At 37.6% G+C, this 27,353-nt stretch overlaps 1 protein-coding gene across 5 annotated transcripts in view; it reads right to left on the bottom strand.

Annotated features, from left to right (window-relative positions):
- Positions 1–27,353, bottom strand: part of KIAA1958 — a 205,068-nt gene that overhangs the window by 38,275 nt on the left and 139,440 nt on the right. For 4 of the 5 annotated variants that reach the window (XR_011432576.1, XR_011432575.1, XM_070251361.1 and 1 more), the window contains one exon: positions 7,245–7,417. Coding sequence is in view for 3 of the 5 variants with exons in the window: in XM_070251361.1 (XP_070107462.1) it covers positions 7,245–7,417 (173 nt within the window). In the remaining 2 variants the exon portion in view is untranslated. Of the gene's footprint in view, positions 1–3,395; positions 3,996–7,244; positions 7,418–27,353 lie in introns of those variants that run through there. The other variant, XM_070251360.1, reaches the window with a different exon arrangement.

Here is a 27,353-nt window from a genome sequence, read left to right as displayed (position 1 = left end):
ACTTAATTTAAATTTTATTATGGTCCTCTCCATATTGCACAGTCTTTTGTCTAATTATATGTCTGTTTCTCGAAGTGGACTGAAAGCTCCCTGAAAGCAAGCACTACATCTTATACACGACTGGGTCTCCAACACCGTTTGACTGAAATATATCATTGAGACCCAATGAACTGATACACAAGGGTTAAACTACTGAATTAACTTTGGAGTCAGGAGAACCAAGTTGACTTAGGAGGCAGAACATTTTTCTTGATTTACACAGAATATCACAAATTTCAAAATAAGATCATAGCGAAAGCAATTCCTAGAGAAATGTCAAGTCACAAAATTTATATCGTTTGCACACAAGAAACCATTCATTCTGCCCATGTTGGCTGCCTCCTTAGTTTTCTCACACTGAGTTTTCGTTGGTGATTATTCCTCCAGGTTACCAAGGTCTTCAATTTGCTACAAAGACACTGCAAGAACTATTTTCCTTCATTATCCACTCTGAACATATTGACCATGTCAAAATTCACCATGGATTATAAATCTGGCTTCCTTGACATGAAAATGACCAAAGGGAGGGACCAGCCCAAGTGGCACAGTGGTTAAGTTTGTATACTCCTCTTCGGCAGCCCAGGGTTCACGGGTTTGGATCCAAGGCGTGGACCTACACACCGTTCATCAAGCCATGCTGTAGCAGTATCCCACACACAAAACAGAGGAAGATTGGCACAGATGTTAGCTCAGGGACAATCTTCCTCAAGCAAAAAGAGGAAAACTGGCAACAGATGTTAGCTCAGGGCCAATCTTCCTCACCACCACCACCAGCAACAACAACAAAAAGACCAAAGAGATGTAAGAGCTTGGTCAGAAGGCTGATGACTCCAGGTGGGAAAGACCAGAATAAAAAAAAATTGAACTGTTTGACAAGTTCCAAAGTTCTGGAACTACACAGTAATCCTTGACAATTGAAAGAGTTATAAGACAAGCAAAACCAAGAGTTACTTTTGGGGAATGCTTCAAACTCCCCTTTGTGGTAATCCTGTCTAGGTGGATGGAGAAAATGCTTATGAACTACAAATACTCTTATAGGAAAACAAAATGAATCTTGAAGTAACCATTGCTGACAACAAAAATGACTTCATTTTGCAGTTACCAAATTTTACTTTATTCAGAAAGATAGGTATGGAACTTCAGAATGCTCTATTTTCTGAGTGAGTCTAAGGAATACCCATTGATGAGATAGCAACCTTGAGGGAGATGAAGCAGTGAGGATTAGGCCACACTTGTGAAGAAAAAAATACTATGCGGAACACACTTGGTAGATCATAGTGTGACCACAGAGTGGCAGTGTACACTCTGCTTATTTAGATAACATTTTCAAGTCTGATTTGACTCCTTGCCTTCTTCCTTGAACAAACAACTATATTCAAGGATCACCAGGAGCCAAACAGTGATCAAGAGCTGTTCCCTCCCTCGTCTGCTGCCAGCTGTATCTATCTTTAAAGACACATCTAGACCAAAAATACGTTGCATTAAGACCAAGAAAGTGAGATTAAAGAGTATGGGCCTTGATGCCACAATTCCTTCTTTTAACTAAATATTGGCTATTTCTCTAAGATATTGGCCTCTTTCTTAAGAATTTGTTATTAAAAATATTTAATTTTAGGGGCTGGCCCCATGGTGTAGTGGTTAAGTTCAGCATGCTCTGAATCAGTGGCCAGGATTCACAGGTTCAGATCCCAGGCGCAGACTTACACCACTCGTCAGCCATGCTGTGGCAGCAACCTACACATAAAATAAAGGAAGATTGGCACAGATACTAACTGAGGGCTAAACTTCCTCTAGCACAAAAAGAGGAAGATTGGGAACAGATGTTAGCTTAGGGTGAATCTTCCTTAGGAAAAAAAAAAACTCGACTGGCCCATGTGAGAAGATTACAGAGGATTGAAATATATCTTCTTCACCCATTATTCCTCTAGATGACACAAGGGAAACTAAGAAACACTAGTAGCTAGAAGTGGTGATAAGGCACACTCTACTAGACAGTTGGGATATTTCCACCAGCTTGGATGTATATGTTATCTAAGGAACGGAGGGTGTAGAGAAATGAGGCTCTTCATGGATTTTTGCATGGAAATGTAAGTTTCCAGTAACAGACAAGTGTCTTCATAGTGACTTCCCAAAGTCTGGAAGACAAGACCCTATGGCCTGGAAAAGGTTAGGGTGAGTGGAGATGAAGAAATGGTGATGGGGGTCCGTGAGAATAGGTGAATTTTAAAATTATTACTAATAAAGGCGAAATAGTTACATTTCAATTGATTTATTTGGGGTTTTTGTTGTGGTAAAATACACATAACATAAAATTTACCATCTTAACCATTTGTAAGAGTACAATTCAATGGCATTGAGTACATTCACAATGTTGTGCAACCATCACCACTATTCATTTCCAGAACTTTTTCATCATTCTAAACAGCAACTGTACTGTACTCATTAAATAACAACTCCACATTTCCTCCCCCCGTCAGCCCCTAGTAACCTCTATTATACTTCCTATCTCTACGAACTTGCCTATTCTAGGTCCCTTAAATAAATGGAATCAGACTTGTTTGTCCATTTGTGTCTGACTCATTTCACTTAGCATAACATTTTCAAGGTTCATCCATGCTGTAAGCATGTATCAGTACTTCATTGCTTTTTATTGCCAAATAATATTCCATCGTATGGATATGCCACGTTTGTTTATCCATTCATCTGTGGATGGATATTTAGGTTGTTTCTACATTTTGGCTATTGTGAACAATGCTACAACAAATATTTGTGTAGAAGTTCTTGTACAGATCTATGTTTTTAATTTTCTGGGGTATATGCCTAGGAGAGGAATTGCTGGGTGATAGAGTAACTCTATGCTTAATTTTTGGGGAACTGCCAGACTGTTCCCAAAGCAGCTGCATCATTTTATATTCCCACCAGAAGTGTGTGAGGCTTCCAATTTCTCTATATCCTCATCAACACTTGTTACTATCTGTTTTTCTTCTTTAATTCTGGTCTTTCTACTGGACGTGAAGTGGAATATCACGTGGTTTTGATTTGCATTTCCCTGATGTCTAATGAAGTTGAGCATCTTTTCATGTACTTATTGGCCAGTTGTTTATCCTCTTTATAATAACTATTTAATGTCTTTGTCTATTAATTCTAAAATCTTTATCAGTTCTGGTTTCGTTTTGATTGATTCATTCATTAAGGGATATATTTTCTTGCTTCTTTGCATGTCTGATAACTTTTGTTTAGCTGCCAGACATTGTGAATTTTATTTCTTGGGTTCTGGATATTCTTAAAGCTTTGTTCTGGGACACAGTTAAGTTACTTGAAAACCATTTGGTCATCCTGGGTTTTGAGTCTTGCTCTTTTTTTTTTTTTAATTTTTAAAAAATTGAGATACAATTCACATATAACATTATATTCGTTTGAGGTGTACAACATAATGATTGGATATTTATATATATTGCAAAACGGTCACCACAATAAGTCTAGTTAATATCCATCACAACACATAGTTAAAAATGTATTCTTCTTGTAATGAGAACTTTTAAGATTTACTCTCTTAGCAACTTTCAAATATATAATACAGTATTATTAACTAGTCACCAGGCTGTACCTTACATCATCAGGTCTTCTGGCCACCTTTACCCATTTTGCTCACCCACTCCCTGTCCTGCCTCTAGCAACCACCAATCTGTTGCCTGAATCTATGAGTTCAGTTTTGTTTTTTGCTTTTTTTTAGATTCCACATATAAGTGAGACCATACAGTATTTGTCTTTCTCTGTCTGACTTATTTCACCCAGCATAATGCCCTTAAGGTCCATCTATGTTGTTGCAAATGGCAAGATTTCCTTCTTTTTCACGGCTGAATAATATTCCTCTGCGTGTGTGTGTGTTTTCTTTATCTATTCATCCGTCTATGGATAGTTAAGTTGCTTCCATGTCTTGGCTGTTGTAAATAATGCTGCAATGAACACAGGGGTGCATACATCTTTTTGAGTTAGTGTTTTCATTTCCTTCAGATAAATACCCAGAAGTGGAACTGCTGGACCATATGGCAGTTCTACTTTTAATTTTCTGAGGAACCTCCACACTGTTTTCCATAGTGGCTGCATGAATTTACATTCCCACCAACAGCGCACAGGGTTCCCTTTTCTCCACATTCTCGCCAACACTTGTTATTTCCTGTCTTTTTGATAATAGCCATTCTGACAGGGGTGAGGTGCTATCTCACTGTGGTTTTGATCTGCATTTCCCTAATGATTAGTGAGGTTGAGCACCTTTTCATGAACCTGGGTCTTGCTTTTAAGATTTGTTGGGTGGGAACAGCAGAGCTCAGTCTACGGCTAATTGTTCTCCACATCTGATGCAAGACCTTTCTGAGTACTCTACCCCATGAATCCTGAGTTTCTTCCAGTCTGTCTGGTGGGAACAGGTACTATTTCCAGTTCTGTGAGAGCTTCGGGTACTGTTCCCTCTAACCCTTCCAGGTGGTTTCTTACCAGCCTCAGGCAGTTTCCTCACATGCATATGCTGATCAGTACTCAGCTGAATATTGGCGGGGGACTCTCTTCACTTCTCTCAGGTTCTCTTTCTCTACTTTCAAACACTCTGTCATGACAATTCTAGCTACCTTGGCCTCTCTGGACTCTCGGCTCCATTTCCTCAAGTCAGCAAGTCTGCTGGGTTCTGCCTGCACTCTGTCTCCCTGCACCACAGCCTTGTAACTCTCTCAAGGCAGCAAACTGGGGCGCTCGTAAGACTCCCCTTGTTTCCTGTCTCTCAGAGATCACTGTCCTTCTTTGCGTGTTATACTCGCAAAACATCATTTATCTCATTTGTCTGTTTTTTTGGTTGTTTCAGGCAGGAGGGTAAATCTGGCCCTCCAAATTGGCTGGAAGTGAATTCACTGAGTTTTCTCCTGGGTATGAGTCACTTGTTCCCACTTCTTCCTGTATGCAGTAATATTTGATTAGATGCTAGAAATCGTGAACCTTACATTGTTGAATTCTGGATTTGTCATATTTTTTCAATGAATGTTGGAACTTCTCTCTAGTGTCCTCATGTCCTCAGCCTCCCTGAACTCTGATCCCTGTCTCCCCTCAACTCAGCAAGACTGCCAGGCTCTGTCTGGGTTCCCCTCCCTTCACTGCAGTTCAGAAATTGCCTCCAGGCAGAAGGCCCGGGATGGTAGCACTCATGCCATTTGTTATCTTTCTCTTACGGATCAAGTCCTGCGCTGCCTGTTCTGTCAGAAAAGAGTTATTTCATGTATTGTGCCCAGTTTTCTAGTTGTTGCAGCAGGAGGGTAATTCTGGCCCCTTTTATTCGCTTATGGCCACAAGTGAAAATTTCTACTTATTTTCAAATCTGCTGGATCATTTTGATTAGTGTGTTGTTTTTCGTTCATTTTTTTCTAAAAGATTTTATTTTCCTTTTTTTCCCCAAAGCCCCCTGGTACATAGTTGTATATTTTAGTTTTGGGTCCTTCTAGTTGTGGCATATGGGATGCCGCCCCAGCATGGCTTGATGAGCAGTGCCATGTCCGCGCCCAGGATGTGAACTGGCGAAACAGTGGGCCACCAAAGCAGAGCACGCAAACTTAACCACTTGGCCATGGGGCCAGGCCCATGTTCATTCATTTTTACAATTCTTTTCATTTCTATAAACATTTCACACCTACTTAGTCTATAATCTACTATCTAAAGTCCTCGGGGTCTAAATCTGTTGTTTGTTGTTTCTCTTCATTCTCACTCATGGTGACTGACTTCCCTGAGTGGCTTGTGATTTTTTTCTTTTAATGAGCACATATTTAGTTGATATTAATCTGCAAAAAACCTGAGCACCTACATTTTGGATATTTCCCTTCAAAGATGATTAGCATACGACTCTGCGAGGAGCCAGGGTGTGCTGCTGACCTAGTATGGAGCTTGTGTAGGCCCCTTTTAGGGTCCTCTTCTCAAGGATTCTTCAGGTCAGCTGTCTCTCTCTCCCCTTCCTTAATAATGTTACCAAGATATGCCCTCAAGGAGGGCCCTGCCTTTCAGACGTGCTGACTGCTCACCACTCTAGTTTCAGCTGTCCTTGGTCCTGTGGATGGTTCCCCTTCTTTCTGCAACTAGAGCAGAGAGGCCCCTTGCAGTACTGCGTGCACCATGCTGCCAGAAGAACAAACCTGGATTTCCTATTTCATCTTCTGTTGGTGCCCTAAACACATCACCCAAACTTGGAGATGCTACTTGCCCTTGGGTTTCAATAATAACCTTTATTTGCAAGACCTTTAAATCTATACTTCCAACTTTAACATTTCTCCCATGCTTTCAATCCCACATTCCTGACTGCTTATTGGACACATGCATCTGGTGGACATTCGTATGATTTAGACTCAACATATCCACATCAAAATACAACATCCTTCTGTCCTGCCTCCACATGTCCAAGAATTTTTCCTTCCATTCACAAACCTCAAAGATTTCCAGTTAGAAGACATTTTAAGGACTCATTTTACAACTGAGGACCAAGTGTATTAAATTAATTTCTCTATAATATCACTTTCATTATGTTCCTTCCTGTTCAAAAAACTTCAGTGCTTTCCCTTTTGCCCAACCCTTCAGACACTTGCAGATCCTATGGTCAGAGTATTCTATTTCGTTAGTCCCTCCGCTGCTGTGGCTGCAATAATCTTTCAAACAAAGTCTCTCCTTACAAAACAAGTAAAAAACAAAACAAAACAAAACTTCAATGGTCTCCCAATATTCACAAGATTGTGGTTTGGCATTTAAGGGTTATCAGAATCTAGTTTTATAGTCCACTGTTCCCATATACGAAGCCTCTGTTGCAGGCAAGTGAGTCTGCACCTCCAAATTTTACTCTTCCTTACATCACTCAGCCTAGAACACTCTTCTCTTCATCCAGTTCCATTAAAATTCTACTTCTCCCTCAAAATACAGCTTAAATACAAATTCCTTCGCTAGTCTCATAAAACTGAATTCATCCATCTGAACTTTTTGGCATTTGTGATCTGTAAATTCATAGAACACAATAAATTCTGCTTTGTACTGTGAATATTTTTCCTTCTATTTTATGTTCCTTTGGAGTTTCCCCAGGCAGAGAGCTCCTGTTCAGTGTTCCCCACAATGCTTAGCACAGTGCCTGGCTCTTGGAAGCTCAGTGAAGGCGGCTGAGAGCAGATGTGAACTTAAAAGTTTCTTACCTTGGTGATGTCTGTGTGATCTTTGAGCCCGTTGGTCATGCACCAATATCGCCACACATTCAGGGCATACCGTGTGGCTTTGGTAGTATTTGGGCTTACTGCACTGGTACACAGATCATTCAAGTCATCATTAATATTAAACACAGGAAATTTGTTGAGCTTAGTAGAATAAGCTAGAAACAAAAACAATAAAAGGCATTAAAATAATTTACTATCCCCTGCTTTAGAGAATTACATCTTGGGATCACATTAAATAACAGAAAACTCCTAAGAGATAACGCTTTAAAAAATAGAATTTCTATCAAGTATACATATATTCGAATAAATAAAGTAAGAAACAATATTTCTAGCATGAAATCAATGCAGTAACCTTGCATTTAATCCCAACAATTTTGCCATCTTTACTAACTGAGACACTTATGTAGGCATTCCATTAACAGAAGGAAAAAAAATGAATGCAGAAAAACACAGAATGTTCTAGCTAAAATTTTCACTGGAAATAAAAACAGCATTTCTATTAACAGCAACAAAACTATAGAAAGAAAGAAGGGAAGACAAGTTACATATCCTTTCTCTCTACTCTTAGCAGATGAAGAGCTGTTATTTCTATGTAATACATAGTCTCAAATGTCTTATGTGTCATCCAGAGCAGGCTTGAATTAAATGGTATTAGCATATTTCTTTAACTCTTTTCACAAATTAATAAAGAGAGAGAGATTTAAACCTTGACTCCACAACCCATCAGCTAGCTTAGAATCAGAATGGAAGGTCAAGCAAGAATCATATTAGAGGAAAGAGGAGGAATGCTCCAGAGAGGCTCACATCTTTTGAAAGAAGAGGGAACAGATTTTATTTTCATTTATTTATTTTTGTGTGTGTGTGGGTATATGCTTTTTTATTTTTTTTTAATTTATTTTATTGAGGTCGTATTGGTTTACAAGAGAGGGAACATTCAAAATTGCAATTGCCAAATTACTTCAGATGAAGACTGGTCTTCCTCAATGTGTCTATTTTAAGTACTGGTTGCCAAAGAGATAACCAAGTCCATAATCATTAGCTGGCCTTTCTTGATACTCTGTGATCTACTGAAAAACAGCTTAAACTGTTCAAATTGTTGTCTTTGGATAGAAGAAAAAAATCTAGGTAGACCACCTCAAAGTAAACAAGGCCAACCTGTACTTTATCTAATGGTTCTGACCCTCTCTGGAATGTTTCTGTATCAAACAAGGCACTAAAAGGCTTGGAAATAGCAAAACGAACAGTTAACATAATTACCACGGTGATCTGCACATCGGTTTCACTTTACCTAAACTTCACCCCTCCTGGCTCCCACTGAGGAACTCCACACCACAGCCTGCTCTTGTCCCCAGCATCCACCTGCGTCCAGGACACCCACACCACACCTTCCCCACACTGGGCCTGAGAAACCTCCCCGTGGTCTTTGTGCCAATCAAAACAGTGTCTGTTTTTCAATTCCACTTCCAATTCCAAACTCACTTCTACATAATCTTCCCTCACACTAACCCAGCTCTCTCACCCTGTCCTTCCGTATGTGTCTCACATTTGCTTTATCCTTCCTTAGAACTGTGATCTAATTGTGTCCACAAGACCTTCTGCATTGGTCTGACTATGTCTTCACCCTTCAAGCCTGCTGTTGAACTGTGGAACACACAATCTGCTTTAATAAATGCTTACAGCCAGAGAGGCATACACAGTGCTAGAAACGCTATCTGAAGCAACTGAGTCACGTAGGTATACTCCTCTCACCACCCTTATGAAGTGAGATAACACGTATTATTTCTGGGACTTGCTTCATATTAATGAAAGGATTCTAGTATAAAATTTATTATTACATCTAGCACAAATTGAATGCTTACTATATGCCAAGAGTTATATAAATTATCTGTAATCTCTGAGCAACCCTGTTGTTATACAGATAAGGAAACTGAACCTCAGACATTTAATAACTTCATATGTTACTCATCCAATATTTCCTGAGGTACCTTCTCTGTGCCAGGCACTGTGCTGTCCCAAGTCACAGAGTTAGCAAGGATTAGAGCCAGGCTTTGGACCTGGGTCCCACTGACTCTATGATCTGGCCACTACACCAAAGGAATCATGGTCCCACAGGGATAAAGTGTTCGGTAAAGAATGCAATTTAGATATCAGTCTCTCATGCTTATCAAAAATATTCTGGCCCCCCAAATTCACTCGGATTAACCTTCAGTGAGGAGAACTCAGTCTGATTTACTTAGACAACCACTATACTTTCATCAATTTTTTTTAATAACAAAACAAAAAATGATTTATTTACAACACAGCCCAGTGCCCATCACTTCAATACAGCATAGGAGCAGAAAAGAGTCACACTGCGAGATAGGAGGACTGAGTTTAATTAACACGTTAAACAATTACATGGCCTTAAGTAAGTTCATTTTTATCACAGGACAGAGATTGTACGCTGAAAATGGAAACCAAAGACTAGTATACAGAGAAACAGGTGAAGAACGCTTGCATGCTTACATAATGGGAAAGAAATTGTGTGAGAATGATTAAATGACATAAACGGTTCCTTCATGACTGTATTTAAAGATTAATATATGTACTTAAACTGCTTTTTAAAATTTTTGAGTAGAAGTTGTAGTGTTACGGTGCTGAGGGAATTTTTAGGAGACTATATTGATGGAGAAACAAACAAAAGAGTTTATTCTGGATAGAGAAAAAGAGGGGACTACTAACGAAGGATTTGAATTTCTTTTCCACTAGAAAGCAGGCAAACTCCAAGCTCAAAGTTAGGCACATCTGGCTGCCGGCGTGACGCCAGGGTCACAGTAGTGTAATCTAAGGATGGCCAGATCTGAACTCAAAAGATGATCCTGCTCTCCATCCATAGCTACCGATTACAGCATTTACAGCACAGGTGTGGCAGGCACAGTGTGAAGTGTGGGAAACCTGCTGTGGAAGGCTACTCGGGGTCAGAGAGAGAAAGGGAGGCATTGCTTCATGTAACTCTGGGCAGCCCCATTAGGCAGAGAGGGAACAAAGAAAAGCAGCTACAAAAAGCACGAATGCCTGAATGCACAGCATCTCTCAGGTAACGCCTTCCCTGTGTCTACATTTGAGAGTTCCCCACTTCCCAGCTTGTTTCCAGCTTACACATCCTGGAGGGAAGCCTATCCACGGCACTCGCTGCAGCAGGGCGAAGTCCGCTCGCAGAACCCCGTGCTCAGCTATTACCTACAAAAGAGAGCTCTGTCCAGATTCAAACGGGAACCTCTAACAATGTCTAAGAAAATCCCTGTAAGCTACCAATAATGATAGATCTAGACTTTCATTTTAAAAGGTGAGCACACAAACACGCATCACCTGGCAATTGGGAAAAACAATAGCAGGAAAGTTACCAAGTTACACAAGCAGAGCAATTAATTCCAGCCCCTACCCCCTCCTGCCCACAGAGTTAATTCAGAAAACGGATGAAAAAGTTAAAAGATCACAAATACATCATCACACAGATTTGGGAAGATAACGCATTCTTAAAACAAGAACAGCTTTCACTGGAAAAGAAAAAATAGGAGAACAAGAAACATCCTTGACATTTGAAATGATTGAAGAAACATATTTTAAAAATACCATAGAAGAGCTGAGTATTTAGAAAGAGCATGGCTAAAAGACAAATTAGTGATCTGGAAGGAATTTTCCCTGAAGGGCAGGAAAAGTAATAAAAATTTTAAAATTAGGAGGGAGAAGTTAAGAAGCATAGAAGACAGATTCAAGAGATATAAAGCCCATCTTATAAGAATGCAAAAGAAAAAATTTTAAGAGGATAGGATAAAATAAATAACCAAAGAAATAATATATGAAAAGTTCCATTAATCAAAGAAAGATTTTAATCTCTAGGGTGTTAAGGTTCATGAACTATCAAATAGACAAACTGAAAGAAGACACACATATAAACATATCTTGGCGAAATTTCCAAAGTCTATGAACCAAAAGAGAATTCCACGATCTTTCTGGTAGGGGAGAAAAGCCATCAACATAGTAACAAGAATCAGATTTCCCACTTGTGACATCAAACACTAAAAAATAATGACCCAGTCTTCTCCAAGTTGTGAGGGAAAAGGACTATAAATGAAGAATTCTATTACTTAACTAAAGAATCATTCAAGTGCTAGGGCAAAATAAAGGCTTTTTTTTTTTTTCTTTTTCTCCCTAAATCCCCCCAGTAGATAGTTGTATATTTTTCAGTTGTGGGTCCTTCTAGTTGTGGCATGTGGGACGCCGCCTCAACGTGGCCTGACAAGCGGTGCCATGTCCACGCCCAGGATCCAAACTGGGGAAACCCTGGGCCGCAGAAGCAGAGTGCACGAACTTAACCACTCGGCCATGGGGCCAGCCCCAGCATTTTCAATCATGAAAGAAGTAGCATCCAAAAACTCTTACTTGGAAAAAAATATTAGTCATGAACATTTGCCAACAAAATGAAAAATGAATTAAAGAAAGGGGAAGATATCAAGTACAAGATACAGCGAGGAGGACAGAATTTATTTTTAACACTAAATAATGTGGCAATTAAGCTTAACACAATGGTTAAGAAAGGACTGTGAAAAGAGATGAGGCATGATGGGACAAATTCTTGAACCAAAACTCCCCATGATTTCAATAATATATGAGGAAAGAAGAGGGAAGATATAAAAAATGTGATTGAGGCCTCATCCTGTTTGGGAAGGGTAGGGAGCAAAGAGGAAAAAAGAAGAAGAGACTACCAATGTGGTAATTTTTTTATATAAAAAACACGTTTAAATCTGTTAAAAACAAAACATAAGAAAAGCAACCATTAGAATGGAGATAGGATTTTCAAATAAGAGAGTAAATAAAGGAGTATCAGTAGAAAAAGAATTAAACAAAAACAAAACTCCAACATCTGCAATCCACCTGGCAAAATTCAGGACAAGTTAATGAAAGAAATGAAGAATTTACAAAGAAAGCATGATGTATAAAAAACTTAAAATGATTGCCAGAGCACTTCCCCTTAGGGCTATGATCAAGTAGCTAGTATCATACTATCCTTCCTTCTGAGAATAAAGCTAGATAAAATGCACTAGAAAACAACCAAAGTAACTGGAACTCAGCAAAAATCCTGGAAAGAAGGGAAATGCAGAGGTGAGTCCTCCACTGATGACCACGTTTTCCTCTTCGAGCATGTGTTGCAATGCAGTACAGGACCTGGAGCCCAAATAGAAAGGAGCAGCCTGAAGTCTACTGTGATCTCGGTGGGACAGTATACAAATACTCAAGAATAGGGCTAACGAGCTGCCAGCACTTGAGAGACTGAGATCCTGCAGGAAAGGAACCACAGAAAAGTTAGCCAACATTCTGCCTGCAATTTTTTTTCCAGGAATTGCTGACTCCTAAGCTAAACATGCAGAGGCAAGATGCAGAGAAACCAAAGAGAAAGGAGAAATCACTCAGAGGCAATTTCATGGCACTGAGGAGTTAAGAATAGTAATTCAGGGCCTTCCAAGAGGAGGAGGCTTGGTAACAATCCAGGCTTTCATTTGAAACCCAGGCAGGGCTTAACTGTAAGAGCAAGAGAAACTGGAAATAGAACAGTCTCAACTGCATTAAGGTTATCTGCCTACCCTATTTGCCAGCTGGTAGGAATCTAAATCCTCTCTGGAAGAAGATAACATCTTCAATAAGTTTTCATATATATTTAATAACAAGTTAACAGGCATACTATAAAATAAGACCAAATGAATGAAAACCAAGAGAAAAATCAGGCAATACAAACAGACCTATGATAATCCAGATTATTGGAGTTGTTAGACACGGACTTTAAAATAATTTTAATATGCTCAAGAAAACAAGAAAAAGGTAGAGAATTTTACTAGAACATTGGAATCTATTTAGAAAATGGAAATTCTAGAATTCTCTTTTTTCTCATCTTCCCCTTCCCTTCCTCTTCTTCTTCCCTTTTCTTCCTGACCTATTCAGTTTCAAAGCTGTTGGTGGCACAGAGCAAAGTAGATATTTGTACTGGAGTATGTGTGTGTTGGAGGAGCCGTGATGGCCTGGAGTGGGCTGTGAAGCCTGATCAGGATAAAGAGGGCATCTGCAGAGAAGAACTGCCCAGTGAGGGGTGTAGGAAACTGATCAGAGCAGAAATATATTTCAGTCAGGGCAATCTGGCGAGTGGTAACAGAGTTTGAATTGGGAAAGAAAAGCGTCCCATGGAGGGGTAGCCATCTATGTGGTGCGATAGCCTGAAGGGTAAGAAGGGCATCCATACAGCAGTGGGAGATATGGGGAGAAGCCCCATGTGAAAAGTCAGTCTTACTGGAGTGTGGCCTGGTGTGAGGTATCATAGCCCAAGAAGGGTGATGAAGGCTTCCACGTAGGAGGGCTTCCCAGCATGGAATGCCAGAGTTTGAGTGGAGTAAGAAAGGTGTCCATGGTTGGGAGGATGGCCCAGTGCAAGGTGTCCTAAGTTGAGTGGATAAGGAGGAGATCTGTGTATGTGGGAGGCAGACCACAGCTAGGTGTCAGAGCCCAAGCAAGTAAGGAAAATCAAAGAAAGACAGAGGAACAGGATATAATTAAACACAATACATGATTCTGAATTGGATCCTTTTCCAGTAAAGGATACTGTTGGGGCAACTGGCAAAACTTCAATGAGAATAGATAGCAATAATGCATCTTTATTAATTTCCTAATTTTGACCGTTATATTATGGTTATGTAGGAGAATGTCCCTGTTTGTAGGAAAATCACACAAAATCTCTTGAAGGTAATAATGCATGAGGTTGCAACTTAATTTCAAAATGGCTTAAGAAAAAAAATGTTCTGTGTAATGCACTTGCAACTTTTTCTAGTTTGAAAGTTTCAAAATTTTAAAAATTATTAACATACCATAATGAATTAAGAATTCAGCAGATGGGGTAACAAGCAGATGTGACATATATAACATAAAAGATTTGTGACTGAAAGTAAGGTCAATAGAAAATACACAAGTTGGAGCAGAGAGAGAAGAGAATAAAGAAAACATAAAAGAGCATAATAGCTTTATGGGACACAGTGGAAAGGTCTAACATATTCCTAAGTACAGTCTCAAATAGAGAAGAGAGGAAGGAGAAGCAGCAATATTTAAAGAATACTGGATGAGAATTATCAAAAATAAAATACATCAATCTAAAGATCCAAGAAGCTTTATAAACCACGCAAAATAAATACAAGGAAAATAAAACCCAGGCACATCATAGTAAAAATACTGAAAACCGGGGCTGGCCCCGTGGCTGAGTGGTTAAGTTCGCGCGCTCCGCTGCAGGCGGCCCAGTGTTTCGTTGGTTCGAATCCTGGGAGCGGACATGGCACTGCTCATCAAACCACGCTGAGGCAGCGTCCCACATGCCACAACTAGAAGGACCCACAATGAAGAATATACAACTATGTACCAGGGGGCTTTGGGGAGAAACAGGAATAAATAAATAAATATATTTAAAAAAAAAATACTGAAAACCAAAAACAATGAGAAAATTCTAAAAGAAACTGGAAGAAAAGGAAGAATCACCTTCAATGGAGCAACAACAGACTGACTGACTTTTCAGCTGAAATGACAGAAGCCAGAAGACAAATGCTATCTTTACTGTGCTGAAAGAAAATTACTCCAAGTCTGGAATTTATACTACCCAAAGCATCCTTCAAAAGTAAATGTGAAATACAGAGGTAGTCACACAAAATAATGAACGTATTTGTTATCAGCAGTCAAGTACTAAATGATAATAAAGGGAGTTTTTCAGGTAAAAGGAAATAATCCAGGAGGGAAGCACATTAATATAGAAAAAAATAAAGAGTACTGGAGAGAGTGAATATGTAGATGCATCTAAATGAACACAGCTGTTTGAAACAATACTAATGATGCCTTGTGGAGCTTTAAATACACAGAGAATTAATATTCATTACAATAGCACAAAAGGGGATAACTGGAGCTAGTGTTGACAGGTCCTTGCATTGTCTGGAAAATGATGAAAATACTAATTTAAAGTAAACTTCAACAATGCAAAGATGCATATTTGAATCTCCATGGGAACCACTAAAAGAAGAATAAACGAATCTATAACATAAGTTGATAGAGAAGGAAAATGGTATAAAAAAGACTTGCTTAAGCAAAAACAAGGCACAAAGGATAGATGGGACAAAGAAAAAAAATAAGATGATAGAATTAAACCTAAATGTATTGGTTATTACAGATTCAGTACTCCAACTAACAGATAAATGTCACTCTGGATAAAGAAACAAAGCTCAGCAATATATGCTTCTTACACATAGGAATAAATAGGTTAAAAGTTGAAAACAGGGGCCAGTCCTATGGTGTAGTGGTTAAGTTCACACGCTCTGCTTTGGTGGCCCAGGGTTTGTGGGTGTGGATGTACACACTACTCATCAGGCCATGCTGTGGTGGCTTCCCACATACAAAATAGAGGAAGACTGGCACTGACATTAGCTCAGGGACAGTCTTCCTCACCAAAAAAAAAAAGTTGAAAACAAAAGGATGAAAAAAATGTATACTATGTGCACAATAAAGAAAGGAAAGCTGGTGTAACTACAGAATATCAGACAAAACAGACTTTAAGGCAAGAAATATTATAAGAAATAAAGAAGGACGTTTCAAAACTTAACAGAAAGATATAACAATCCTAGATTTGTATGGACATAATAACACAGCCTCAAAACATAAAAAGGAAGGGGCTGGCCCCGTGGCCGAGTGGTTAAGTTCGCGCGCTCCGCTGCAGGCGGCCCAGTGTTTCGTTGGTTCGAATCCTGGGCGCGGACATGGCACTGCTCATCAACACATGCTGAGGCAGCGTCCCACATGCCACAACTAGAAGGACCCACAACGAAGAATATACAACTATGTACTGGGGGGCTTTGGGGAGAAAAAGGGAAAAAGTAAAATCTTTAAAAAAAAAAACATAAAAAGGAAAAGCAAAAAACATCCTTTCCCATAACTGACAGAACAAGCAGACAGAAAAAACAGTACAGATATAGAAGATTTGAATAATGCAAATATCAAACTGGACCTAATTGAATACAAAGAACACAGCCAGCAACTGCAGACTACGCTTTCTTTTCAAAGGTACACGGCACTTTTACCAAAACAGAAAGACTAGAACACAAAGCAAGTCTGAACATATCAAAGGATTAATCATTCAGAATATCAGGAGAATTAAAATAGAAATCCATTACAAAAAGAGAACTTTTGATAATTCGGTGGTAATATTCTTCTAAATAAACCCTTGGTGAAAGAAAAAAATCAACAGGAATTAGAAAATATTTCAAACTGAATAACAATATAATATGTCCAAGTTGTGGGATGTAGTTATTGCAGTGTCTATAGAGAAAATGATAGCATTAAATTCAGAGATTAGAAAAGAAGAAAGGTTGAACAGCAACTGTAAAAGGAAATCATAGAAAGAACAACAAATGTATCCAGAAAAGTAAAAAGAAGGAAACAATATGCTTAAGAACAGAAATCAATGAAATAGGAAAGAAATTTACAATAAAAAAAGGAATGCCAAGAGATAGATTTGAAAAGACTAACAAAATTAATAAACTAGTAAGAAAAAAAGAGAGAAGGTGCAAATTACTACACTAGGAATGAAAAGGGGGTTAACACTACAGATCCTATAGACATTAAAAAGACAGTAGAAAGATATTATGAACAGCTTGATGTCAGTAAATTTGAAATTTTGGATAAAATGGACAAATATCTAGAAAAGCCACAACTTACCAAAACTGAACAAGAAACATAAAATTTAAATAGTCCTACGCCCATTAAAGAAGTTGAATCTACAATTTAAAATATCACAAAAATCCTTCAGGTTCAGATGGATTTCACCAGTAAATTCTTTTAACATTTAAGCAGGAAATAATGCCAAACCTAAAAATTCTGCTAGTGAATAGCAAAAGAAGGAATACTACTCAATTTCTTTTATAGGACAGCATAATTTTTCTATAAAAATATAGCAAGGACAATACAATAAAAGAAAATAACAAAGCCAACACAGCTCATAAACACAGACCAAAAAAAAAAAAAATCCATGACACAATCCAAGCAAACTGAATGCCTACCTCACACCATAAACAAAAAAACAATTCCACATGAATCATGACCTAAAGGTAAAACAATAAAGCTTCTGGATGAAAAAATAGCAGACCATTTTTATGACCTCAGGGTGGGTACATATTTTTAAACAGGACATCAATATTACTACTCCAAAAGATTGCTAAATTGGATGTCACTAAAATTAAAAAGATTTCTCAAAATGCACCATCAAGAGGGTGAAAAGGCAAGCCACATAGTGGGAAAGATATGTGAAGTGTAGATACCTGACAAATCAATTAGAAGCAGATAATCCACTTAAAAATGGACAAACACGAATGAGCACTGCATAAGATAAGAAGCACCATTAATATTTCAGGAAATATAAATTAAAACACACTCACCAAAAGGTCTAAAACGAAAAACAAAACCTGCAAATCCCAAGAGTTGAGGATGTGCAGCCACAGGAGCGCTCCTCCTCAGCTGGCGGAGTCCTTGGTCTGTACCACCACTCTGTAGCCTGAGTGGCAGTATCTGCTAAGGTTGAACACACACCTGCTCTCTGAGCCAGCAATGCTATAGCTGAATATAGACCCAACGGAAATGTGTAGATATGTTTTCTAAAAGGCACATAGGTATGAGTGTTCATGAGTGTTCATAAAAGCACAGTTAATAATAAATAGCCCCAAACTGGAAATAACCCTATATCCATAAACAAGAGAATGCATATGAAACTTCAACTACTTATACAATGAATTATTATACAGTAACAACAAGGAACGGACTACGGGAATGAACTCCATGCAGAAACATGAATGAGTCCCACATACACAATGTTAAGCAAAAGCAGCAAGACAGACTGAAACAGCCCGTTTATATAATCCGAAAACAGATAAAATGAGCCCATTGTGAAGTAATACAGTGGTTATCTTAGGGAGGCAACAAAGGGAGGGCGTATGAGGGAAAGCTCTGAGGTTCAGGTAATGTTCTGTGTTCTTCCTCTGGGTTATTACAGCAAAACGTTTGCTTCATAAAAATAAGCAAGCTGTACACTAATGATTTGCGCACTTTTCTGTCTTTATAACTCAACGAGAAAACTTTCAAAAAACTCAAAATTAAAAATGTATATACAAACCTAATAAATGAAGACTTATACCATGCACCTGGATGGGAAGGCTCAATATTATAAAGATGTTTAATTTCTTCAAGTAACCTTTAATTCAATGTAATTCTGATTAAAATCCCCCTTTTTATTGTTACTTGTCAGGGTGATCCTAAAGTTTATCTAGGAGAGTAAATGCATAAGAAAAGGAAGGCAATTTTGAAAGCAATAATTGGGAGGCCTTGCCCTAAAAAATATAAACATGTACTATAACATTGCAATAATTTATTTTTTCTTGAGGAAGATTGGCCCTGAGCTAAAATCTGTTGCCAATCTTTCTCTTTTTGCTTGAGGAAGATTGTCCTTGAGCTAACATCTGTGCCAATCTTCCTCTGTTTTGCCTGTGGGACTCCGCCAAAGCATAGTTTGATGAGTGGTGTGTAGGTCTGTGCCCAGGATCCAAACTCACAAACCCCAGTCCACTGAAGCAGAGCATGCAAACTTAACCACTAGGCCACTGGGCTGGCCCCAACACTGCAATAATTTAAAGTGTTAAGTTCTTGTAAAGAAATAGACAAATAGATCAAAGCTATAGAAGAGAGTCCAGAAAAGATCTGTGTAAATATGCAAATTGAGTATATAATAAAGACTTCAATTTAAACTGCTGGGGAAAGAATGGACTCTCCAATAAATGCTTTGAGATAATAAGCTACTGAGTTGAAAAAACAAAAACAAATTCAGGGGCCAGCCCAGTGGCCGAGTGGTTGAGTTCGTGCGCTCCACTGCAAGTGGCCCACTGTTTCATCGGTTCGGATCCTGGGCTTGGACATGGCACAGCTCATCCAGCCACACTGAGGTGGCATCCCACATGCCACAACTAGAAGGACCCACAACTAAGAATATACAACTATGTACCAGGGAGCTTTGGGGAGAAAAAGGAAAAAATAAAAACAAAAACAAATTCAGATTCCTATTTCATACTACACATAGATAACATATTTCCAAATGGATCTTTTTTCAAAAAGCTGTTTCCAAAAAGAAAACAATTTTCATGACTTTGGGAGAAGGAAAGGCTTTCTCAGCACAAAACAACCCAGAGGTACAAAAAACAGATGAGCAAGTAAGACAACATAAACATTCAAAAGTTCTGCATTGAATAAATTTTAAAAGATAATAAACAGACCTGGAGAAAATATTTCTAACACATAAAGTGACAAAGTACATATGAAAAGCTCCTACAAGTCAACTGGAAAAAAAGATAATTCACCAGAAAATAGGCCCAGGATATGACAGGCAATTATTCATAGAAGTACAAATAATAAAAGGCATTAATATTCAGATAGGGTCTGGCCTGGTGGCATAGCGGTTAAATTCACACACTCCGCTTCGGCAGCCCAGGGTTTGCTGGTCTGGAACCTGGGTACGAACCTATCACCACTCATCAAGCCATGCTGTGGCGGCATCCCACACAGAACTAGAAAGACTTGCAACTAGGATATACAACTAGGTACTGCGGCTTTGGGGAGAAGAAGAAGGAAAAAAAAGGAAGATTGGCAACAGATGTTAGCTCAGGGCCAATCTTCCTCACAAAAAAAAAAAGCATACCTTTAAAAAAAAGAAGGAAAAAAAATAATAGTCAGACATTATAACCAAAATAAGATGTACTTCATTTACCAGACTGCCAAAAATACAAAAAGGTCCATATCTAAACGATGGCTAGGGTACAGGGGAACTTGCACTAGTCTAAAAAAAAATTTGGAAAGGTACACATCACATTGGTTAGTAATTACTTTTGCGGGACTTTTAAGATTGACAATATGCATATATTACTCTTGCAAGTTATAAAAATCCCTAGGAATTTGGAAATGTATATGTAGGAAAAGCAAATTAAATGTTCTTTTTGACTCAGGAATTCCTCTTTTCAAAATTTGTCCTAAGGATTTAATCAGATGTATGTACAAAAACGTATACTCGAGGATGTTCTTTAAAGCAAATTTACAAAAGGAAAAAACTGGAAACAAATCCAATGCAACAAAAGCATTGTAAAATAGATTTTGGGCCCACTACGCAACAGAAAACTATGTAGCTAGATAATAATCACACTTTCAAAGGCTAAACATCTTTTATAAATATATAAAATAGTAAATACGGTTTGACTACAATTTTTGAAGTACATTTATGCATAAAAAATTCCAAAATAAAACGCCAAAATGTTAAAAGTTGTTATTTATGGGTACTAAGGTTCCTGTGATTTTTACTTCCTATTTTATTAGTATTTGCCAAATTATTCACAATGAATATTTATTTACTGCCTTAACATTTAAAAAATATTATAAGTTTTAACAAAGAAAATGCCTTTTTAAAAAACAAGTTTGGTCTGAAAGTGTTTGCCACCAAATTCAATGTTTGCTTTTAACGTTATCTTTTCAGATGACATATTGCCAACATTAAGTATTTTATACACATCAGCCATTTTAGTCATTTAAAATCTTCTTGGAAAAGATTACTATAAATAAATTTAAAATAAATAAAACTTCAAAAAAATATTTTCCGAATTGTAGGCTAAATATTACTCAATTTGAATTCTAATATTCTTCCCCTACCGGGGAAATAAAATTTAAATGTGTAACTTATAAACACATTTAAAGATGAATTCATTGCTTCTTGAAGTACTAAAAACATAAACTAAGTTACTATTTATAAAGTAACTTTAATACAATTTAAAATACTATAATACAAAAATTCGGTCATTATTTCTACTTGGAATATTCAGGTTTCTATGAGTAAAGATTTTGGTGGATTATTCATAGATATGAAACAAATACATTTGCATTTCTGCAAAAGAACTGACTGTGAGAGAAAACATGGTATTTTCTGGTGTTTTAATATGCTCTTCTTTATTAAACAGTTCTAGTGACACAACAAAGATGTCTGAAGTTAATACTTAATTATGATCATTTTCAACCACCATTCCTATTCTGCTCAAAGAAGACTGTCAATTGCGCTAAATGCAACAAATGGCACATGCAGAACTGTATCTGACCAAAAAGATTTTCCTAAAAACGAAGTCTGGAACCCGACATCTCCTTAGCTTGGTATAACTTGGCACGATTGGCCACCAGAGCTCTACATTAGACAGTTAGACAGACAGACAGACAGAGTTAGCGGTGGAACCTCCTGCTCCGTTAGCAGGATTTTTGGGCCTGGAGCTCCAGGAAGCACAGGATCAATTCGCTGTAAGCGCGTTCCTAGCGTGTCTTCCCTACCCTGTGGGCTGTGTCTGAGCGCTCACAGGTAGGAATGCTTCTCCACCACGCCCCCTTCCTCAGGAGTTAGAAACAACACTTGACACGGAACGCTTTGCTCAATATGCTCTCACTATATCTTGGAGCCAATGCAGTGACCAGGAGAATTTTTTTTTTCCAAAATGTGTTTTAACTTGTTTTTTAAACTGTTTGTTGTAGCTACAAAAACCAGTCAGCTTTGCAGAAAACCATTTATTAAATGAATGAAGACTGGTTATACCCAAAGACAGACAAAATACTGTGATGAAAGCATGCTCTCATGATGGAGACATCACTCATGCTCATTAGCCGATTTTATTGGATTGTTTTTCCTATTTCCATAAGTTTCAGGCTGTACCAACAAATACTGAAAACAATAGAAAATTACACTACATTAGAGGCAAACATTGTACACACAAGGGAATAAACCACTGGGACATAAAACTAGAATTTTATTTGGAGCACAAGTACCAGACAAATATGAAGCAAAAACAGTGGGCTGAGAAAGATGAAAACATCTCAGTGTAAAAGATCAGTGAGCAGCAAAATAAAAATGCAACCAATAGTATACTCTCATAGACCAAAAAAGTTCTATCATATTATTACAAATAGCAACTAGCAGAGGATTAATTAACCAAGAGTATCACAGTCACACATTTTAACATATTAACAGAAATTTCCCTCCATTTCAATTCACCTTTCTCCTCTTTCTTTCATAAATTATAATTGTAGCAGCTTAAAAAGAGAATTTTAAATATGATTAGAGTGAACAGGCACACATGTAGTTTTCTCATGTAAATCAGTTAAAAGTCAGTGGCCAGGAAATATATCAAAAACGGTAATCTATCAAGTAAGGGGGAAAGTAAACACATCTTCAAACAACAGTACTATGCTTCTTCATAAAATTTTCCTAAGTATTAATTGTGTTTATATTTCTAAACAGACACATGGTGTTAAGTTATACTGACTAAAGTGGTAAATCCACCTTTTTATTCCCAATTAACTTCTTAAGTGGTAGAGTAAAAGGAATCTTAAAACCATTCTTATAAGTTCTAAGAAAGATGGAAGAAGTTATTTAACTTGAATACAGAATTCACTCTACTAAACCACCAAAGCTCTTCATTTTGGCAGATAAATGAATCACATACAGTGATTCTGCTGAATCCAAAATGCTTCCAGTCATTCTCTCAGCAGGTTTCAGGCCTATAGGGTTATGGTTACATTTTCAGATTACAACAAAAAAGGTACAAATTATTGCTCACCATGAGGCTGATCTGGCAAATTTATGTCTAACTTGAGCAGTGAAAAAAAGTTTAAAGTCATGGTGGAAACATAACTCTATAACTTAGAAACCTAATAAATATATGAATTATTTGATTAAAAAGTTTCCCTAGGCATAAAGGCCTCAGAACAGACATACAAAATGTACAGAAGACTCAAAGGGGGGAAATACAGCAAGAGCAGGATTCAAATAACCGTGCCCCTTGCTATCTAACAGAAAGTGTTAATCATCAGCATACATCATGCCATAATCTTTGGTGTCCAAAATATAAAAGGAATTCCGAGTACAGAGACCTTGCCTGAAAACTCCCGATGCAGGAATCAGGAAATACTTCAGTGTCACTCTGGAGGCCACTGGACGGGGGCAGAACTTCTTTAGAACAAGCACAAGTGAATTTCCTTTTATTGCTCTGTCACCTCCACTGAGGGGTCAATGTTTAAAGCATATCCGGGAGAAAAGCCCCACACTTAAAAGACGCCTTGCTTTTCCTTTAAGCAAAGAAGTGGCCGGGGCCCTGATGAATTAGTTTTAATACTCTCAGAATTAAATCATCAATTTCAGCAGCAATGTTTCCAAACACAGCATTGGCTGTCGCCATGTCTCTGACAGCCACACAAAAAGCCTCTATATAACGCAGGAGATTATCCCTTTATTAAAGGAATCTTACCATTATAAACCCATTGAACACAGAATGAAACCCTGCACTATGAGGAGTTTTGGCGTAAAAAGGGACTTCAGGGAAGTATGCTCCTTTTCTTAATATTTTATAACAGTTTCCTTTCCATTTTAAGAGTATAAATAAAGTATGATGATATTTCGCCCATGGTGAATTTTAACAACGTATAGAATTAATCCACTGAAATAACTTTCGCTCTACTTTCAGAGTTTGTTTGGGATTGCTGAGGCAAGCTGGAAATACCAGGAAACATATTGAAGACAGGCGGGCATGAAAAATTCTGATGACCATAAGGCAACCCAATGTTAAATAAGTCTATGCAAATGCTGAATATAAAAGTTAATATTTGGGGGGCTGGCCCCATGGCCGAGTGGTTAAGTTCACACGCTCTGCTTCGGCAGCCTGGGGTTCAGATCCTGGGTGTGGACCTGCACACCACTTGTCAGGCCATGCTGTGGTGGCATCCCACATAGAAGAACTAGAACTACAACCAGGATATACAACTATGTACTGGGGCTTTGAGAAGGAAAAAAAAAAAAAGAGGAAGACTGGCAACAGACGTTACCTCAGGGCCAATCTTCCTCACCAAAAAAAAAGTTAACATTTGGAAACTCTGAGGTTTCCATGGTCCCCTATAAATAAAATGAAAATACTCAATATCCTTATTAAATGCAATTCAAACAATAAGCCATAATAACTACCAAAAATAATGTATGTACCTCTTAGTTCTGTTATTACACTGTTCAACCTAAAAATTATTCAGGTCAAGGGAAATTATGCTGCTACATTGTCATTCTATTGGATTTCTCTGTAAGGTGCTCAAGTATCAGGAAGGAAAAAAAGATTTAAGGTAGGGAGAGCACTGGAAAAGTTCAGAATTCTTGCTTTCTCTTTTTGCAAACATTTCCCTTTCAGAGAGTTGGGGAAGGTGTAGAAGAAAAGGTGACCTGGAATTATTCACATGAAACGAGATTGTGAAGTTGGCAACACTTGACAACTACAATATTTCCTTCTGTAGAGGCCACTAAGTGCTGGCTCAAGATATTAAACAACTAAGTACATACTTTCACAAACCACACATACAAATGTTGCCTGGCACAGCCTCTTAGCACAGTTCTTCAGTTTAACTACAATAAGTGATAGCAGCAATGGTTACCAATTCCACATAAATACCAAAAACACACATATGAAAGGGCAACTACGACGACATGCAAAACCTCAACAATGACATCACTCAGTATTACACAATGCATAGAAATTGTCATGGTTTTTGGCAAGATTTTTTTTTGTAACAAACACTTTATAAAACAAAAGTTCTCTTGTTATAAATGCTATTTAAAAAGTTGTAATATAATGGATTGTAGATATAAAAATTCAGTTAGATAAAGTTAATCTGAGTGGTTAATACTAAAATGGACTTGCTATTTCATCCAGTATAAATAATCAATTATAAATTAACTTCTAGTGGAAGTATACTAAGGTATTTGATTTATAAAATGTAAGAATTACAGAAAGCAAACAAGCATAAAAATCACTTAAATACAGTATGCACAATTACTGTTAGGATTTGATATTGCTGATGTCTTCCTAAATCTATTTACCACAAATAAATAAATTATGCCAAAGCATTTTCAAAGGTCTTTGAAATGAATGTATAATGTAAAAATGCTCTCTAATTCCAGTGTAATACAAAGAAGAACATTAGAAGTCTAGCAAAATTCAACACTGCATTCGAAAGACAAATAATTCTATTGTACCTTTTTACATGCTAGAGTTTCATCTTTCTTATTCAACTATGATCTAGTAAATATTATTTGCAAAATAAAAATTTGTGAAGTTCTTTTAACATTTATGCTTGAATTCCTTTTTAGAAGCAGAATAGTACGAAAATTTACAAATACTTTGTATTTCTACATCTTCCTGCTATAGGTCTCTTTTAGTTCCCATTTACTTTCCCCTTTCTATCTTTAAATAAATTCACTTCAGAAACATCCTAATTGATAGAAGTTGATAGAAATTTGATGCTTTTGATTAAAGATATGTCCCAAACCTTCAAGATGATTTTTTAAATTTTCCATAGACTAAAAAAGGATACTGTAGACTACATTCAAAACCAATAATATAGATGCTAGGTAGCTGGGTAATCAAATGAACAGCAAATTAAATAAAAAGTTACTTTTTAGTTTATAATCTGTAACTGGAATTCATATACTTGAAAACTGAAGTTTGTTTCCTCTCCATAAATGAAAACTAAATATAAATGGGGTAGGCTGAGAGATGTTTGTTAAAATAAGAAAGAGAACTATTATCTTTAGAGATTAACCCATCAAATTTCAAAAGAAGTTGCTATAATCAAGATATAACACTACACAATGAAAAGCGAAAATTCATATGCAAAAAACAGCCTATTTGTAAACAGGGAGCTTGTTTCTACTAATAGAAACTTGACTCAGGGCTTAAAAAATGACTACAACCTTGAAAACAAGAAAAGAATACCCTTTCTAACTTGGTAGAAAGGTAGGGTTGTTTTTCCTCCCTAAACTCTAACTATGGGCTGGAAGTCAGGGTGCCTGGTTCTAGTTCTGGCTCTGACTCTAACTAGGCCTTTGCACCTGGGCATTCATGTAATCTCTCTGGGGCTGTTTACCTCTTGTGTAAAAAAAGAGGAGTGAATTAGATCAGACGTTGTCAATCTTATTTTCCAGCCCAGCGCATGAAGGATGTGTAAGAGGTAAGAGCTCATTCAGCCTAGTGAGTCTCAATGTGGGAGGGTGGCGGCATGGGGAGCGTGAGGGTTCCTGGGGAATCCCTGTTTGAGGATGTGCTGCCGTCTCCATCTCCTTGCCTCCTCCCCCAAAGAGGACATGGTGGCTCCTATTCTTCACGGCACTGAAAACCACCAGCTGGATGATGTCTGGGGTCCTTTCCAGGTCCAGCCTCTAGGACTATAACTTAACAAAGAGGATGGCTAACATTAACACTCTCACCTAATTAATATTCTGATCAAATTAGTACTCTGACCTAATTAGTACTCTGACTCTAATTCAACAAAGTCATGGTTTACATAAAAACTCAACTTAAATGTATTAAAATGTTATCTTTTTAAAAATAATGCAAACTTCAATACCAAATCAGGTCTTTCCTTCAGCTTGGGCAGGCCCAATTAGTCAATTTTACAAATAGGATGGATGATAAGAAATTTTGATTATCTTTCTTTTCTCTGTTTAGAAAAGAGAAATCAGAGTTGTTGGCAGTTTACCCCCCCCCCCTTTTCTGTTTTTATATCATTAGAAACACACCAACAACCAAAGGATAATATATGCAGTATAATTCTTTATCTCAGTTATATTCCATGGCAAGGATCTCTTAAACATCATCCTATCTTCATCACTTTGCCTTATGAAAGGCTATGCATTCGTATCATCTCAGCCAGAGCCAAGTAGGGAAGAGAAGTAATGTTTGAATATCACGCATTAAGTGAAAAATAAAAAACAATTGAGGATGCCCCTGCCAATGGCGTGTTTCTTAATAAGTAACACTCTATCTGCACCATATCATATGGCAGACATGTCAAGATATATCTTGTATTATTAAGAAATTCTATTTGAGAAAAATCTATTAAAACTGATAGAGAACTTGTCAATTCTTTAGTATTTCTATTTTTTCA

The sequence above is a fragment of the Equus caballus genome, chromosome 25 (genome assembly GCF_041296265.1).
Source record: "Equus caballus isolate H_3958 breed thoroughbred chromosome 25, TB-T2T, whole genome shotgun sequence".
Classification (NCBI taxonomy): Eukaryota; Metazoa; Chordata; class Mammalia; order Perissodactyla; family Equidae; genus Equus; species Equus caballus.
Note: the sequence above shows the minus strand (reverse complement) of the source record. Positions and strands in the feature narration are given on the sequence as shown.